At 43.2% G+C, this 18,720-nt stretch overlaps 2 protein-coding genes and 1 long non-coding RNA gene across 6 annotated transcripts in view; 2 read left to right on the top strand and 1 right to left on the bottom strand.

Annotated features, from left to right (window-relative positions):
* SCAF4 (SR-related CTD associated factor 4) overlaps positions 1–6,654 on the top strand; it is a 61,511-nt gene extending 54,857 nt beyond the window's left edge. For both annotated transcript variants that reach the window (XM_081799264.1, XM_081799260.1), the window contains exon 20: positions 872–6,654. In XM_081799264.1, coding sequence (XP_081655390.1) covers positions 872–1,794 — 923 coding nt within the window. In that variant the 3' untranslated portion in view covers positions 1,795–6,654. The remainder of the gene's footprint in view (positions 1–871) is intronic.
* Positions 4,624–13,042, bottom strand: SOD1 (superoxide dismutase 1). Its single transcript, XM_031041374.2, has 5 exons — positions 12,849–13,042; positions 8,622–8,715; positions 6,877–6,946; positions 5,933–6,050; positions 4,624–4,837 (listed from the first exon to the last, which is right to left on the bottom strand). Exons 1-5 carry the CDS (start codon positions 12,918–12,920, stop codon positions 4,730–4,732), a joined length of 462 nt encoding a protein of 153 aa, XP_030897234.2. The 5' UTR covers positions 12,921–13,042; the 3' UTR covers positions 4,624–4,729.
* Positions 13,043–13,165: 123 nt separating this feature from the next.
* LOC145716301 (uncharacterized) overlaps positions 13,166–18,720 on the top strand; it is a 47,405-nt gene continuing 41,850 nt past the window's right edge. For all 3 annotated transcript variants that reach the window (XR_014138896.1, XR_014138897.1, XR_014138895.1), the window contains exon 1: positions 13,166–13,324. This is a non-coding gene — a long non-coding RNA (uncharacterized LOC145716301). The remainder of the gene's footprint in view (positions 13,325–18,720) is intronic.

The raw sequence follows: 18,720 nt of genomic DNA, 5'->3' as shown, positions 1-18,720 counted from the left end.
GTGAGCTGAAACAGAAATCCATAGTTTGCCATATCATTTTAAATGCTGGATTATTGAATTTGCATGACTTAAACCAAAGTGTGAGCAAACTCTCATGTAAATGGGAAATGAAACCAGTATGTCCTTGTTGCTGTCAACAGCACCAACTTCGTCTTGTGGCCTCAGGAAGAATGAATAGAAGATGAATGGCTGAACTTTGAACATACTTCCGTCATTGTGGCCTAGCAAGTTACACCTTATGCTGTGCTTTGAAAAAGAACCTGTAAAAATAAACTCTCCACTGGTGTATCAATCTTTATTTTATAAGCATTACTGTTCAAGTGATGCTTACTGTATAGTAAGGCATCTGAACGACATGGAATCAAAGAGACCTCCCTCTTCAGTGGATTTTCTGGGTCAGTGACCCCATTTGTTTCTCGTATTAAGACTTTAAAGTGTAAAATTTCCTAAGAGTACACCTGAGCTGGCTTTCAGAATTGGCTCAGATAGTTCAGCCTTTTCTCAAATGCTTTAAGTATTTTACCAAAGAGTTGCTGGTGAAGGCTATAGGAGACTTTCCAAAATTGGTTATGTTGTAATTTCCTTTTCCAGCTCATTTTGACCTCCACCAACGTTAGATATGAATTATCCGTACACTAATTCTATAGACCTATATCTTCATAGAATATATAGTATGTATCTGTAAGACTGTGCCATGGTTGTTACTGGGCCATCACATTGAGTCTCTCACAGGTAGACTGGCAAACAACACAAAATTGGAAGATTCTGGATTGAACTTCATTTTGATTCAGGCTCCACAGGAAACAGGTGAAAACAGAATGCCATCTTCTCTGTTCCTTTACATCCTTTTTTCTTTTTTACTTTCTCTTAGGTACCCAAGGAGTTGCACCTGGTCCTGTCATTGGGCTCCAGGCACCATCCACTGGTCTTCTTGGTGCCCGCCCTGGCCTGATCCCACTTCAGCGCCCTCCAGGAATGCCTCCACCTCACCTACAGCGGTTTCCTCTGATGCCACCTCGCCCCATGCCGCCGCATATGATGCACAGAGGCCCCCCTCCAGGACCGGGGGGCTTTGGAATGCCTCCACCTCATGGAATGAAAGGCCCCTTTCCACCGCATGGCCCCTTTGTTAGGCCGGGCGGAATGCCAGGGCTGGGGGGCCCAGGGCCAGGCCCAGGGGGCCCCGAGGACAGAGACGGCAGGCAGCAACCCACCCAGCCGCCGCCCCAGCCGCAGCCGCAGCCGCAGCCGCCGCCCGCCCAGCCGCCGCCGTCTGCGCAGCCACCGCCACAGCCGTTTAGAAATGATAACAGGCAGCAGTTCAATTCAGGTAGAGACCAAGAGAGGTTTGGAAGAAGATCTTTTGGAAATAGGGTGGAAAATGACCGGGAACGGTATGGGAGCCGTAACGATGATAGAGAGAATAGTAACCGTGAGAGGAGAGAGTGGGGAAGAAGGAGCCCTGACCGGGACAGGCACAGAGACTTGGAAGAGAGGAATAGACGCTCTAGTGGGCATCGAGACAGAGAGAGAGATTCGAGAGATAGAGAGTCTCGTAGAGAGAAGGAAGAAAACCGAGGAAAGGAGAAGCCTGAGGTCACAGACAGGGCAGGTGGTAACAAAACCGCTGAACCTCCCATTAGCCAAGTGGGAAATGTAGACACTGTTTCAGAACTTGATAAGGGGGAGTCTGAGTCTGCAGTTGTAAAATCTTCTGAAGAGCTACCTGCTGAGGCTACCTCATCCGTTGAACCCGAAAAGGATTCTGGCTCAGCAGCAGAGGCTCCTCGTTAGAGACTGGAATTTGTCAAAATGTGACAGTGACACTTCTGGAGTGTAGAGCTTGAGGTGTACAGATGCTGTATTATATTTGCTCCTGCTATATCACAGCCCCGCAGTAGTTGGTGGGGTCTTGTAAGCAATTTGATTGCTTCCCTTCTATTTAAAAATAGCCACAAAATAACAAAAAATACTGAAAATATGAATAAATATTACCCTTTTTGCTGTAACTTTTTAAAAGTTTTGACTTTAAAAAGTTTACAAATCGTAATTAGAAGTGCTCTCTATTTTTTTTTTTTTTAATTTAAGACAAGGTAACGGTGAAAGCTCCTCAAAACAATAGGGATGTTTTTAATAAACTCTATTTTCATAACAAACTTTAATGTGTGCTATTCTTCCTACACTGCATTAAGGTGGAAAAGGATTGTTCACCATCAAAGTTTGAGCTGTTAATACTGTATTGGAGTCTAAATTAGACTTGTTTATTTGATGGAAATAGACATCTTTATGTAGTTATTCTCAAACACTTTCATTTGTAATACTTTTGAATTTCAGCATTTCAATCACAAGGTGTAAAGGTTAGTTGTTTTAATGTTAATCGAAAAGCTTGTTAGTTTGCAGTTCAATCACGGTTTTCTTTTTTGCCATTGGATTTGTGGTAAATGTTGCCCTAATTAATTTGTAAAGAGAAATTTTGCTGGGGAAAAACTGGATCCCAAAGTACCCGACTGTACTACAGAATTATCTGATTGCGTGGGTATTACTTACTAGAAATAAGTTTGAGTGTTTTCTTAACATCCCATTAAATTTTTCAGAAGGGTGAAAGAAATCAAGGTTAACATTTGCAACCTAAAAGCTTTTTGTCTTATTTTATATGTTTAAGGACTTAAATGCAACCTATTGTTTCCTTACAAGCCTTGACTGTTGCCTTTCTTTAACATTTTTTAAACTCCCCTGCTGGGCAGAGGTAGACTGAACTTTTTGTCACATATAAGAGCATATAAAGTATTTTCTTTGTTTAAATTGTCGGGTTAACTAGGAAAAATAGATGTAGGTTATCCAAGAACTATTACTTGAAGACGTCCAAAGCCAAATCAAACCTGTATCTAAAATAGTACAGAAAAGCAGTTCCATAAAACTGCTTTCCCCAGTGCCAAGGAAAAGACCTGTCGTTACACAGTCCAAGTATTTATGGCCTTGTTGAAGCTTTTTTTTTCTTAAATTACCTTTTTAAACTGTCCTAGTTTTAGCATGCTGAGCAGGTAACTTTTTCTTTGCCCTCATCCCCAGGTGAAGCTACTTTATTACTTTGGTTTTTAAATAGTACTCTGCAGCAAGACCTTTGTTTTGATGGGGAGAATGTATCTAGGACAATGTTCTTGTGTTCCTGACTTTAGAAAAGGAGAGAAAATCCAAGTTGATATCTGCACTTGAATTATAAAACTTGTCCTTCGTTTGATGTTGGCCCACCTGAGAGGTTTAAAAGTCCTAACTGAAACTGCTTCTGGAAAGAAATATACATCTGATTAGTGTTCAGATTTCAAGGACTTAAAACCCGTATATCCAATTGTAAGGTATTGGAACCATCCTATTTGCACATGACAATCCCCCCCCAAGTACTAAGTGGTAGTGATTACATTTGAGGCTCACAAGTGAGGCCCTATATGTGAGTCTTATCCCACATATGTACACCAAAACTGTACATTAGTGAAATCTGTTACTGTTTTTCACTTCTGACAATGATTTTAACCACTTCTTCTGAGCATGTTGTTCTTTTTTCACCAATTTTAAAACTTTGAGAACACTACAAATTGTCCTTTTCCACGCTGGCTTTTCCTCTCCTAACCAATATCCTACACATTTGATAAAAGTATTTATTTATGATCAATCAGAATTGTAGCTTATTTCTGATTTCTCAGAAATATTCTACAATTTTCAGTTAAAACTGTAATCCAGAGTCAAACCTGAATTAGGTTAACATTTCATTTAAAAGCAGTTTATCTATAGGTACATAATTAAGTATTTACAATAAGAGAACGACTTAAATTTACTAACTGAATATGTAAATTCTTAAACAGACATAACCCACATTCAAACATTTCCTTGGTCCCATCTTAAAATGCTATGGTATCTTTCTTTCAATGGCTAACTTGGAAGCAGATTGTGCCAATCTCTACTTCAAACTAACTGTTCATAGGTGTATAAAACGTGGAATATGTGCCATTTTGGCAGGTAGGTAAATTTACTCTTAGCTGAGACTATAACTTGCTGTTCACAATTTATCAAAGCGTTCTCTCAAACCATAACATCTTCTGTTTAAACAAGTACTTTTTTAATCAAAATGCTAAGTAGCTAATCAGGGAAACCACCTTAATTTCCCTGAAACTGACAAATGATATCTGTCCAACCAAGATTCCAGTTGAGGTTATTAGTGTTAGCTAAAAGACCAGCTGCTAAAAATTTAAACATCTTATCTTATTTAAAACACTCCGAAAAGCGACCTCTATGAAACAGGTAGTATCTGTCAACATATTACTAAATCCGTTCCATTCAAGCTCTATGTATGAGTATCAAGAGCTAATTTAGAGTTTCAATTTGGATACTTTAATAGGTTCAAAATTCAGTGCCATATGGTGTATTTATTGCGGGCTTGAATGAGAATTGAAGAAATTCAGACAATTAAGTTTAATACCCATATATGATTATTAAGCCTGGCAAAATACAGAGATCGTTGAAACAGACATTTTAACTGAATAGGAGTTTTATAAAATTATACAAATCTTCCAAGTGATCATAAATCAATTCTCATTACAGGTACTTAAAGCAATTAAAAAGTCGCACAAATTACACTTTTAAGGTTACAGTGTTTAATGTTTATCAAGTTAAATTTCTACAACTAGCAAGATAACACAGTAGCTACTTAGGACTCAGATCACATCCTAGGGAATATTTACTTGGCGATCCCAATGACACCACAAGCCAAACGACTCCCAGCGTTTCCCGTCTGTGTACTTTCTTCATTGCCACCTTTGCCCAAGTCATCTCGTTTCTCGTGGACCTTTAAAAAGTTTTAAGAACATTAACACAGCACTGTCAAATAATTACCACCTATTCCCAACAATACCCAAAAGACTTTTAAGAACCACTTAATATTAGAAAAGATCACGTTAAGATAATCCTAGCAAGGAAATATGCTAATATTTGATCTAGTGCTAAACAACAGAAACTACTACTCAAAGCTTTTTCTTCATGATACAGACTAAGTTCGTTGTAAACACTAGGTAAGTGTTGCTATCTAAACAAAATACTAAAAACCCAAGACAAGTGTTACAGGCTGCCATGGGCCAGTTTGAATCCTCTGGGAGAAATTTTAGTAGCCTGAGTAAATAGCCTTCTTTTATAATAAACACTTTGGGGGAAAAAAAAGGGGCGGGGGGAATGAAAGTGAATTTCTAAAGAAACTCAAAAATGTGCCTCATGAACTATGAGTCTGTAAATAAGAAGTATCTTCAACTATTTAAATAGTATTTTAGATTTGGCTCCTCAAACATTGATCAATGATTTTTCTGCTTCGCAACTTTAGCTGAAGAAAACTCTAGGGTCACCTGGAAGGAAAGGACTACAGAACGTTAACTGTCCTCTGGGGCAGGCAACACAGAGCCTACGCTACTTGGTGTCTGCGAGAACCAGATGCAGCTCCTGTGGGTAACTCAGGGCAATCGCTTCCCACACGTTAAACAAGTGATGGTGACCTGCAGACATGAATAAATACTAACGCTGAGGTCCGTCTCAGATTTTAGACTTAACAAAATGTTCTGTTTAACTACAAGGGGGACACTCAATTGTGGCAGGAAAATCTGGCCATTTTAAAACTAGACAAAGACTACTGCTGTTTCCACAGTACACATCTAATATGACCAAATGTAACCTACTTAACGACCACAGTTCCACAGAAGAGTGTCATAACCACCTACATCATTAATTCACCTTGACTGTAATCATCATATAAAGTAATTGCTTTTCCTAATCTGAACTAAAGGTACAATGTACGTGGATCCTTAGAAACCAGGATTAATAATCATGAACTCGTGAAAAGATACATGTCTGTGTATTAGAAGAAATGGTACACGTATCCTAGCATATGAAAACTCACCACCATTGTGCGGCCAATGATGGAATGGTCTCCTGAGAGTGCGATCAGAGAATCTTCCAAGGACACGGTGGCCACACCATCCTTGCCAGCAGTCACATTGCCCAGGTCTCCGACATGCCTAACAGTTTTGAAAAAGCATCAGGAATTAGGACTGACTTCCATTTAACATCAGGCTAGTTGGTGAGTCACATATATAAGGGTGGTCACTAAGAGGTGGATATGGAATGTATCAGGACCCACTCTTCCAGATTGACAGAATTTTGGAACATACACACACAACTAGAAACGACTTGACATTCTAGACACATTTCTCTTCAAACAAAACTTAAAATCTACAAAGTAATGCTCTGGGAAGAATCGTGGGATGGGGGCACATCTCTAATGTCAGAGGTAAAGTACCAAAGGGTAAACTCGGAGTTACTGAGTTAAACCTGTTAATACTTGGCATGGCTAAGAATGCTACGTGCCAGGCCTCTGTTATTAAAATAAGTTAATCCCTGTCCTTAAATTTCGTATTTTCCTGAAAGACTCTCAGGAAACACACAAATGGACTCACTGAATTTTCAGTATCAAATTTTTATCTACAAGGCTTCCTGTGTTTCACAATGATGGTTTATGTTGCTAGTGGCTGACAGTACTGTTTGTTATTCATGACATTTCCTGTATTAGTTCCCTTTGGCACTTGTATTAGTTCTATATTCAATAAATGCTACAAAACCAAATCGTCTTAATTGTCCCCATTTGTCAATTCCTCAGCCCAGAGAGTAAGCCGCTCTAGCACCTGGGGCCAAGGGGTTACTTGGGGGGGCAACAAATTCAAGAGCAGAGGTGGGGAGGCCTACTCACAGTTCCATCAGCATGCAATCTGCAAGCAGTATACCCACACTGACCCCAACAAGCCATCGCCATAATTTTAGTAAGCATTAAAGCGCTCTGTCACTCACCTCTCTTGATCTTTTGGCCCACCGTGTTTTTTGGATAGAGGATTAAAGTGAGGACCTGCACTGGTACAGCCTATTTGCCAAAAACAAAAACAAAGGTAGCCAAATTATGAATCAGAATTTCAAAATAAATTCTAAAAATAAACTGGTCATTGCTAAAACCTCAAATACAGAAAATACTGACGTACCATCATGACTTCTAGGTTCATAAAAACAGGAAGCAACAACTTAGTATAAACAAAATAGGCAAGCAGTAGAAACAAATTCTAACTAGTGTGTAACACCAGTAAAGGTAATACCCTTCTCTGGGCTTTGGCTTCTTCACTCCCCTGTAAAATAAGAGGGCCAGGACTTGATCTTCATGGTTCTTCTATTATTAAAATCCCATGATTATGATCCTGGTTTATAAGGTAGCGAACCTTAACTACAAGAAACTTACCTCCCCAGCAACATACTACCAGCAACTACTGTTGGTGGCCTTTACTCGGTACAAGCAGAATATAAATGGCACCTTCTATCTATGAGCCAAGGCTGTTGCCTCACAGAATTCCAAGGGCGGCAATCAGAATATATTCTGGAAAAATGGCGCTCCTGTGCTTCAGGGAAAGCCATTCTCACAGAACCACCACCACAGTGCAGGAGGTTCTTTAGTGACAGGTTTTCTTCACTCAGCAGGTGACCGAGAGTTTCCATTGTTTACAGCTTCAACCCAGCTTCCCCAGGGAGAAGACACACAGGTTAAGGGAAGTAGCACAGTAAATCAAAGACACAGGGCAAATGCCTCCCAAAACAGAGGCAGTAAAAAAAGAGCAACCTGAGGAATTTCAATTGGCAAAATGGATCAAAGCTGGTCATTAAATCACAATTTTTATAGGAACCAAATTACAGAACATAAAAACAAATCCAGCAAGACGAATGAATCAGGTTCTCATCATAAAAAGTAAACACTGAGTTCAGGTTACTCGAATATAGTAAAAGATGACTAAATGCATTTAACCCATAAGCTTTTGTTAACTTGCTTCTAATCCGAAACTGAGAAAATGAAACTCAATCAAAAGCACCAATAGTTTACATTCTTTTTTTCAGATTTTACCTTCTGTCCCACTAAGGCTCTTGTGCTGGAGGGATGGAGCTATTCTTACGGAGTAATGCAAATAAATGCAGACCCTGTGCTTGATGCATCCACCCTCAACCCCAGCTCACAAACACCTGAGATTACTATGGAAGGTAAGAAAGTAGGTTAATTTTTTGTTTTTTTATTGTTTTCTTAAAAAATACTTGAAACTCTTTTTATAATCAAGGTATAAACATGTTTAAAAAACATCAACTTTGGGGCGCCGGGGTGGCTCAGTCATTAAGCATCTGCCTTCAGCTCAGGTCATGATCCCGGAGTCCTGGGATCGAGCCCTGCATTGGGCTCCCTGCTTAGCGGGAAGCCTGCTTCTCCTTCTCCCACTCCCCCTGCTTGTGTTCCCTCTCTCGCCGTGTCTCTCTGTCAAATAAATAAAATCTTAAAAAAAAAAAACCCACACACAAAAAAACATCAACTTCTTCCCCTCCTTTCCACACTTAAGAGTCACAAACCAGTTTTTTGGCTCATTTCCCTAAGGTTAACCTTAGTAATCCTACTGACTTTATTTTTTTTCCTGCATGTTGAGGGTTTTTAATGTTTAGGGGTAGCTCTACCCGGTCCTATTTATCTTACTAGCTGAAACAAGTAGAAGTCACTAGACCAACACAATACTCACCTTGAGTATTATCTCCAAATTGATGGACGTGGAATCCATGCTCGCCTTCAGTCAATCCTGTAATGGTTCCTGACACCACAACAGGCCCATTTCCCTTTAGTCAAAGAAAAGTGCAAAAAGTTTGAGAGAGCAAGCGCTTCTGAACAAAGAAAACAGTTGAATTACCTTTACCAACCACAGGAAAATGGAAGGAACATGGACGTGGGAGTCGAAAGATCTGTGTCCAAATCCCAGGCCTACCACTTTCTAGCAAGCTATTTAACTGTTCTAGGCTGGGAACCAACACAAGGGAGATGTGACCTTGTTCTAACAGAGCACAGGAGCCATGCAGCAGGTATCACAATAGCACAGAAAACGCACCCAGCAGAGGGGCGAGTGAGCACAAAAATGGTGGATTTATAGACTTTGTAGGCTTGACTCCCTTACAATGGATATGTAACAAGAATAAGTTCTTCTTTATTTTGTAAATGCTTTTGAATACATTATATTTGCACCTGCTGAATATATGAGTATATATCAAACTTTTTAACACAAATGGTAGCACATCATAGCACCTCGTTTTCTTCATGCAGACATTCTTCCGAGCAAACATACAGATTTGCCATCAAAAAAAGAAAAGAAAAAGACACCTTGGAAATGTCCAACTAGTTGTCGTAGGATCCCTGTTCTCCACTCACCCACTGGGGGGGTATTTATCAGTCTCCAGCATAGATATTTTTTATTAATAGACAGAAAATATTCTATCCCACTTTCCCTGGGTGACTGATTCTGGTCTAAGCAACGGTATTGTTTTCCAAAGTCATTTTCGGCCTTCAAACCTAGATAACCTTTCCACTGGAGACCAAAAAGAAAGGGCAATAAAAACACTACAGCAGAAAAACACACAGGTATCGCCATGCAGGCAATGGTAATAGGTAATAGTGCTGCAGGGTGCATACAGAAATAAAGGAAGTTAACTTTTACAGCTAAGAGATCTTAGGAACAAAAACAAAATGCACACAGCATCCATACCACACAGTTATACACATGATGGTGTCTTTGTTTTTAGCTAGGTTTTTTTTTTTTTTAAGATTTCATTTATTTATTTGAGAGAGAGAGAATGAGAGAGAGCACATGAGAGGGGTTAGGGTCAGAGGGAGAAGCAGACTCCCCGCTGGGCAGCGAGCCCGGTGCGGGACTCAATCCAGGGACTCCAGGATCATGACCTGAGCTGAAGGCAGTCGCTTAACCAACTGAGCCACCCAGGCGCCCTTTAGCTAGGTTTTTTAACTGCCAGGGCCAACAGTTACAAGAGGTGTTAGTCTTGGATATTTGACTTTCCACTGGATAAATACCACTGCTCAAAGGAAGTAGTATGTCAACTCCTGCCCCCTTCTTTGCTTTTCTTTTTGAGAAGAGACTAGGATTCTTCTAAGCTTTAATTCTGGAAAAACTAAAACATGAATGTTTCTCCCCAAAACACACTGTGTTATCAACAGCATAGAGACAAAAGGGCAGGTTCTTCCAAGCCTCCATTAATGGGTAATGGGTAATGCACAGAGCACATATGAGCATTTCAACAGTAAGCTGCCTGGGTACAACCCTATAGGGGCCAGGCTGTTATTTTGACTGAAACAGGTCAGGGAAGCAAAAAGGAATATAAACTCAGTCCTGCAGGGTGCTGCCCTGAGCTAATGAGGGCTCAGTGTGGGCAGATCTCCAAATTTTTCAAGAAAAGCTAGTAATTTGGACTCACAGGTGAAAATTTCTGATTTTTAAAAATTGGAAATTAATCCAAAATTTTAACACTCTAGGCCAAACAAATACAGTTTATTTCCAATTTAACATTCCTGCATAGCCGTAGAGCTATAATGCTTAACTACACAAGGATCTTTTATCAGGTACAAACAGCACCACCAAAATGAAGTTTGGAACTTAAAAGAGGGAGCCACACCCGCAACTCAGGGAAGGTGGAAAAACTCAATTATGTATGGATTCACAGCTTGGCTTCTGAAGGTTAACACCCAAGCCATTTCTCCATGGCCAGAGGGAAGGTATCCCTCAGAGGCTTCTTAGATTCTCTAGTACTGGCGAAATTACATAAGGAAAGAAGAGGAGCAAAACAAAGTCTGGCAACTGAAAACAGCAAAATTTAGTCAAATGACAAAGCCTTTTCCAGAAAATTTGGAAACCACTTAAAGGAAAAAATTAAGCTCCCTCGCATAAATTTCAAAGACTACTTTTCATGTCCTCTCACACTTCTGTAAGCCACTTTAAAGATTAAATCTCATTCGTATATTAAATATTGTTATGATTATCAAGGCAAGTACAACAACAATTTTCCATCAGTTCCTAACCTCACTAAGATTTCGGGGACAGTCTTATCACAAGCACCTTCCTTGTAAAACATGTGTTTTGCAATATTTTTTTTTAAGATTTTATTTGACAGAGAGATAGAGTATAAGTAGGCAGAGAGGCAGGCAGAGGGAGAGGGAGAAGCAGGCTCTCCGCTGAGCAGGGAGCGCGATGCAGGGCTCGATCCCAGGACCCTGGGATCATGACCTGAGCCGAAGGCAGCCGCTTAACCGACTGAGCCACCCAGGCGCCCCATGTTTTGCAGTATTACTGAGTACTTCTGTATAGTTTATTTTTTGACCATTTCAGCAGTGGGCCTATTGGTAGAGCAATTTCAAAACCACTTTACAGAGAATTTGGTTAAATGAATGCCCCAACAACAGAGTTAAGTGAAACTCTCCACATCTGACTTCCAACTCCCAAACCCTATCCACTACCCTCTGCCAACAGTTCTCAATTCTTGGTGCAAACTAGTACTACTGTGGAAACTTTAAAAACAGCAATGGTCAGACTGCACCCTGACAGATTTTGATATAACTGATCTGGAGTTGGGCTCTGGAATCAACATTTTTTTAAAAGCTCCCCAAACGGGCCTACTGTGCACCCAGGGTTTAAAAAAAAAAAAAAAAAATCACAGGTTTGGAAAACAACCAACAAGGGAGTCGATTAGATCTCCGGAGGTGGAAAAGGAGCTTTGTCCAAGGCCATCTTCTCTGCCTTTACAGCCTGACCATGACCTACAGCAAGGGTCAGCCAACTTTTCTGTAAGGGGCCACATAAGGTCTCTGTCCTGCTAAAGTCAAAAACAAATGGAAACCAGCCTTGAAAATTCCCCGATCAGACAAAACGAATTTAGTCATAAAAGCATAGCTTAATTGGCTTATTTTGCAAGACTAACTTGACCCCGGTCATTTCTTATTTATGCTTCTGGAAATCCTAAGCAAAAGCTAATACTGTTTGAATCCCTAGGCCGGTATGTGGTAACCACTAACCAATTTCTCACCGTCTAAGAAAACTATCATGACCCATCACTGTGAAAAATAAACAGTCCCTGCCTTCTCACTATATAAGCCGCTTTATGACCATATACCCCTCATCCTCATTCCATGGTTTGGTCTGAGTGCTCCCGGTTCACGACTATCTTCCGGTGTCTGTGCAATTAAGCTTTTACTAATTACTACTTCAGGGACTCAAGGCTTTCATTTCTGCCTCGACAGTCACATGATTCTTGTTTTTCAGGACCCTCGGAACTAACCAAGTACCAGCCATCCTCTTAGCTCCGGGCCTGTACAACACCCGCCCCGGGACCGGCTGTGCCCACAGGCTGCACGCTGCAGACCCCTGAGCGGAAAGGAAGCCCCAAAGTGGGCTAACGGATGCGACTGTGCCCAGGTGGCCCTGCCGCACTCCCCGCCCCCGTCCCCGCCCCCAAGGGCGGGCCAGGCCCGGGACTGCGCAACTCGAGTCCGCAGGAGCCTCAAGACCCAGAAAACGACCCCGCAAGGGAAGGGCCACAGCCTCTTCAAAAACGTCACGTCTCCGCCCCGGCCTACAGACGCCACGGAGGCGGCCCAGGCCCTCGGGCCAGCCGGCCTCCGCCCTCCTTCCCGGGCCCGCGCTCCGAGCAACCCCCCCAGGGTCGGCCGCTGCTCCTTCCCTGCACCCGCGCCCAGGCCTCGCCACGCACCGCCGCCCCCGCCCGGCCCGCCCGGTGACTCAGCATTCGGCCGCCGCACCGCCGCGGGGCAGAGGCCTCGGGCGGCGCGAACCCGCAGACCCGACGCGACGGGGGCGTGACGAGGGCGGCGCGAGGCCCTGCCGGCCGCCGCTCGGGGGCACAGGTGCGCGGGCACGGCCTCGCCGCCGGCCTCCGGCCGCCGCCCCAGCCCTTGCCTTCTGCACGAAGTGGATGGTGCCCTCCACCGGGCCCTGGCCCTTCAGCACGCACACGGCCTTCATCTCCATGACTCGCGAGGCCGCGCTCCGGTCCGGCTTCCGAAGGCTGTGAGGACTCCGAAGGCTGTGAGGACTCCGAAGACAGCGGAGGACGCAGCAGAAGACGCCGACGCAAACCGAGGTGGTCGCGCCGCGCGCCCTTATAGGCCGGAGCTCCGCGCCCCGCCCACCCTGGCCCGGAACCAATCGCCGCCCGCGCGCTCAGCCCGCTCCCCACGAGGCGTCGGCACGCGAGTGGCCCGGAGTGACCGACCGGGGGCGGGACCAAGGGGCCGCGTGGGGATCCTTGCGTCCCACGCCGCCGGCTCCCTCCGCCCCGCGGCTCTCAAACGCCCAGAAACATGGAATTGTGGAAAAATCCGGCCTTTCCCTTCCAATCCGTAGATGACAGTACGCGAAATTGGGAAAATGAGGTATACGTGGCACGCCTTTATTAAGACACTTTGTGTGGATATATCCTTGGTTATAAGAACATTGTCTCATCTGTTTCTTAGAAATTGGCTCATCTGTTAAATTGGGACGCGTCGAGCTGGGTGCTTTTTGTCGTTTCATTTCTTGTGTTTTGGGTTTCCGAGGGTGTGTTGAGTCGGCGCATCTCAATCCCTGCCCTCGCCTTTTCTTCCCTGCAGTTTTTTTTTTTTAGTCCTTGGCACACAGCGTTACCAATTTGGTTCGCGGAATTCTGTGTTCTTGTCACCTTTTCCCTGTTTGACAAGGCCCACAACCGTAAAAATACCAAATCGTCAGCACACTGACTTCTGCACCTCTCTCGGGTGTTGTCGGGCTCTCCTGCCTCAACAGTCAGGGAGAAGGGCAGAGTGGGTACACAAGTTATACCCCAGACGCGGAATCTTACTTAGCCTTCTAGGGAGCTATTTCTTTTCTTTTCTTTTTAAAGATTTTATTTATTCACTTTAGAGAGAGAGACAGAGAGAGAGCGTGAGCAGGGGAGAGAGGCAGAGGCAGAGGGAGAAGCTGGCTCCCTGCTGAGCTGGGAGCCAGGACCTGAGCTGAAGGCGGACGCTTAACCATCTGAGCCACCCAGGCTCCCCCAAGGGAGATATTTCAAAAACATGAAATGAGCAAACAGTACAAACTATTTTTGTGTATTTTAAGGATAAACATATTCACTGTGTGCTCTGAAATGTCTACAAAGATGTACAGGAGACTGTAGCACCTTTTATTAAGTTCTCTTAGAATTTTTTTCACAAGGGCCATGAATTTGTTTGCACAGATAGGGCTTTGAGACTCGTACCCGCCCTCCACCCCCTCCACACACACTTCTGTTGGGAGAATAATTTGATAAGCCATGGGGGCTGGGGGATGGAGGGGAGTAGAGTCTTCATCTTCCATCCCCACAGGGCATGCCTGATGGAATGCCAACAAAGGTGGCTGAACTGTTTTTGGAGGAAGGGGTGAGTTTACCTTCACATGGAAGTGTGCATTAAACTCACCCAAAGGGCTCGTTAAACTGCAGGTTGCTGTGTTTGACTCGGTGGGTCTGGGATGGGAACCCAGAACTTGCATTCCTAACTTGTTCCCGGGTAGCACTGGTGCTGCTGGCCTGCGACCTCACTTTGAGAACCTGACTTGCAGGTGTTTTTCTTGCCCAGTGAAGCAGGCAAGTTGGGGCCAAGAGCTGGACCTACTCGACTCCAAAGAAGAGATGGGGAAAGTGTCCTGAAAAGAAAAGTGGAAACAAAGAGACCAGGACAGGGACCAAGAAGGGACAGACCTAAAGGAGAACAGCTCTGCCTGCTGGGGATTTCTGTTCTGTTTGCTTTGTGGGATTTTTAAATCCTCCCTATTTCCTGAGAACTCTTCACCACAATCTGTATTTCCTTCTAATGCTCATTCAGGAGGATTCAGTTGTAAGGATGACAAAATACTGAGGCCTAATTCAACACCAGAGTGAAACAAGGACAGGGGCTGCTTCAGCCGCATGTGGGCTACACTTTATCCTATTTACTTATTTAGACCCTTGGATTCTAAGGCGTCCTCTATCAAACATACACAATCCACATTTTTTATCAGCCTCTAGAAAGTGCACATATTTGTAATTTTCCTGCTTGTACTTACTAGTATTCGCCAGATAATTGGTGTATGCTAGTAAGTTGCATAAATGTGCAAATGCTAGCCAGAGGGCCTTTGCCCAAGGTCTAATTTTCTTTGGGTTCCAGGAAGTTAGAGAGTCAGGTGTCAGTTCATTATATGAGCTTGCCAGGGGACCAGCCCAGGGACCAACCCCTGGATGCAAAGCCCTGGGACAGGGAGTTGGTCCTCTTTTGAGATATTCAGATGAAGCCTGGACAGCCCCCTGTTTTGGTCAGTGGAAGGGCTTTGTCTCCTACAGGTTTAGAGGACCCCAGAGGGTACTCTAAATTCATTCCCAGTACTGCCCTCCCACCTGCACAATGGAGTCCCTGGCCCTGGGCCTGTACTTTAGAAGGCTCTGTTCTGTCCCTCCCCAAGCCAGATATCCTGTGAGGGAGAGTCTGTGGAGCCAAGAGGGTATTCCCACCTAGAATCTTACCCCTCCTTCTAGAACAGGATTATGGAATTTAAATACAGGCATACCCCATTTTATTGTGCTTCACTTTATTGCACTTTGCAGATGTATTTTTTATGAACTGAAGGTTTGTGGCAACCCTGATTGAGCAAGTCTGTGGGCACCATTTTTCTTTTCTTTCTTTTTTTTCCCCAAAGATTTCATTTTTAAATCATCTGTATACTCAATGTGGGGCTCAAACTCACAACCCTGATATCAAGAGTCACACACTCCACTGACTGAGCCAGCCAGGCACCCACTGGCACCATTTTTCCAGCAGCCTTTGCTCACTTCATGTCTCTGTGTCACGTTTTTGGTAATTCTCGCAATATTTCAAACTTTTTTATTATCCATTATATTTGTTATGATGATCTGTGATCAGTGATTATAAACTGGCTGAAAGCTCAGGTGATGGTTAGCATTTTTTAGCAATAAGATATTTTTAAATTAAGGTATATACATTTTTTTAGACATAATGCTATTGCACATTTACTATTGTGTGTGTAAACATAACTTTTACATGCACTGGGAAACCAAAAATTTCATCCAACTTACTTTATTGCAATATTTACTTTATTGTGGTGGTCTGGAACCAAACCCACAATATGTCCAAGGTATCTTGTGATCTTGAACGGTATTTGTGTCCAACCTACAGCAGGATATATCAGTCTTGGCACTGTTAACATTTTGGGTCAGATAACTACTTGTGGTGGCCATCCTGTACCTTGTAGGATCTTTAGTAGCATCCCTGGCCTCTATCCACTAGATGCTCCTAACACCCCCATCCTCAAGCTGTGACAAACAAAATGTCTCCAGAAATTGCCAAATGTTCCCTGAGGGGCAAAATTGCCCCCAGTTGAGAACTGCTGTTCTAGAACATTCACTGAATACTTAAGACATTGGAATTTCTTGGCATCCTCGGTCTGTTTCCAGGGCCTACACAGGCTAAAGATGGACTGTGCCACCATGGGTATACACCTAAGTTTGACCATAGGCCCCCTTGGTGCAACGTGGAGCCTGCAGTGGGGAAAGAAGGAAAGACCGGGGACAGGGGGCTGGCTCTCATTCTATCGCCACCTTCCTCCATAGAACTCAAGAAGTCCAAGAATGCCATATTTGAACCTGCCTTCCAGGTCTTTATTAAGATATATTTGCTAAACCAGATTATAGGATATATTTTATCTGGCTGTTATCTTGATTTATATCATTTAAATATCTAGTGTATGGTGTGAGGGCCTCCATTTTTGCTCTTGCTCCAGTCTAGTGAATATTAGGGCAGGCCTATTCATTTTGACCTTGAGATTCCGTGGTGGCTTTGGAGTGCTCCTGCCCCAAAATTTTGTGCCCCAGAGTTCATGTGTTTCAAACTGCAGTGTGACCAGAGTACTCAGGTAATTTTGAAAAGTTCACTTTTGTACCAGGCCAATCCTATTGAGAGTCATTATCTCCAAGAAGTCAAAAAAACCCAAAAGTCGGTTGGGTTGTCTTGAGGCCCAGAATGTGGCCAGAATCTGACAGTCAGAATGGGGCACGAGTAATCCAGAGAGACTTTGATTTTATAGGGAATGATGAGGAGGGATAGATGTCTCAGATATCACTGCAGCCTGAGTGGATGACTGAGCAGCTTACGGCGTGTCTTTCTGGCATTCCTGAGAATATAAAGTCAATGTTTGGGGACCTCTGTAGTTAGGATGTGAGTGAGAAGGATGTAGACCAGAAGTTCAGTCTTACATTTCTTTTCTTTTCCCCTTTCTCCTCTTCTTTTCCTAGGGTTCATTTTTCTGTTTTTCTCCTTTATCTCTTCTTTCTCTTTCCCTAAATCATTTTTATTTCTGTGACTCAAGGCAATTTTCCCTTTATACCTTCATCATTCTCAGTAAATGTGTAGTTTTCTATTAATCTCCTTCACATCACACATCACAAAGGGATTATTACCACGGCCTTTGCTTATGAAAGACATATTTTTTTAAGATTTATTTATTTATTTTAGAGAAAGAAAGGGAGGGAGGGGGAGAGGGAGAGGGAGAGAGAGCATCTCAAGCAGACTCCCCGCTGAGCATGGAGCCGACGTGCGGCTCAATCTCAGGATCCTGAGATCATGACCTGAGCAGAAATCAAGAGTTAGGTGCTCAACTGACTGAGCCACCTAGCGCCCCCCAAAAGACATATTTTTATGTGACTTGTAGGAAAATGCCAGAGTTAGGGAAAATTCAAAAGAAAGTACAAAGAGAGGTTTTTAAACGCTAAGAAACAAATGCACTAACAATTAGGAAGCAAAGGAGAAACAAGAAGTGGCATTAGCTAGTTCTGCCTGCAGCTACTAAAATGCAGATGTCACTAATCCCCAAAACTGAAACCTATTACCAATAAACCCTGTAGGAAGATTATATCACAGAATCATGAAGTATCTGAGGCATTCTCAAAAGTTGGAAAGTGAAAAGTGTAAAAATTAATGTAGATCGCTAGTAAGCAGGAGTGAACAGTCTGCGATTAGAAGTTTGCAAACTGTAATTGCGAGTTAGCTGTATATTTAATAATCTTGTCGATAACCTATGTCATAGGCTATATTTTTAGCAGTTCCAGCCTGGGCTCTGGCTCAGTCTGGCCCACTGTATCTTCCTGGATAATCCTCTCTAGACTTCAGCTGTAAATCACAGGTACCTGGGCTGCACATTAGAACTACCTAGGAGCTTTTTTGAAAACACTGGGCTTGGGCCCGATTACATTCAAATCTTCAAATTGTATATATATATATATAAGCTATAAATGCACATTATGTTCCTGTAAGACATAAGAAACTAACAATGATTTGGGGTGCCTGGGTGGCTCAGTTACCTGACTGCCTTCAAGTCGGGCTCCCTGCTCAGCAGAGAGTCTGCTTCTCCCTCTGCCCCACCCCCTCCGCTCGTGCATGTGCACTCTCTCACAAATAAATAAATAAATAATCTTAAAAAAAAAAAAGAAGAAGAAACTAACAATGGTTTGCATTGGGAATATGCCACTTACCTTGGCACTTCACGTGAGAAAAATGCACATTTATTTGGTTAAACAAGCATAACCAGGTTTCTGTTACATGTAGTCAAAAGCAGTTTCTAACTGATAAAGATGAGAAGCCACCAAAGAAGTTTTAGCAGGAAGCAGTATCAGTATGTCCATGTGTAAGAATGATCCCTGGGCGGTGGGGGGGAGGGGGGGGGGCAGCTGCCTGGGCGACTCAGTCGGTTGAGTGTTGGACTCTTGATTTCGGCTCAGGTCATGATC

The sequence above is a fragment of the Leptonychotes weddellii genome, chromosome 1 (genome assembly GCF_054177405.1).
Source record: "Leptonychotes weddellii isolate Sample4059 chromosome 1, ASM5417740v2, whole genome shotgun sequence".
NCBI classification, from domain to species: Eukaryota; Metazoa; Chordata; class Mammalia; order Carnivora; family Phocidae; genus Leptonychotes; species Leptonychotes weddellii.
This window is presented reverse-complemented; position numbering and strand designations above follow the sequence as displayed.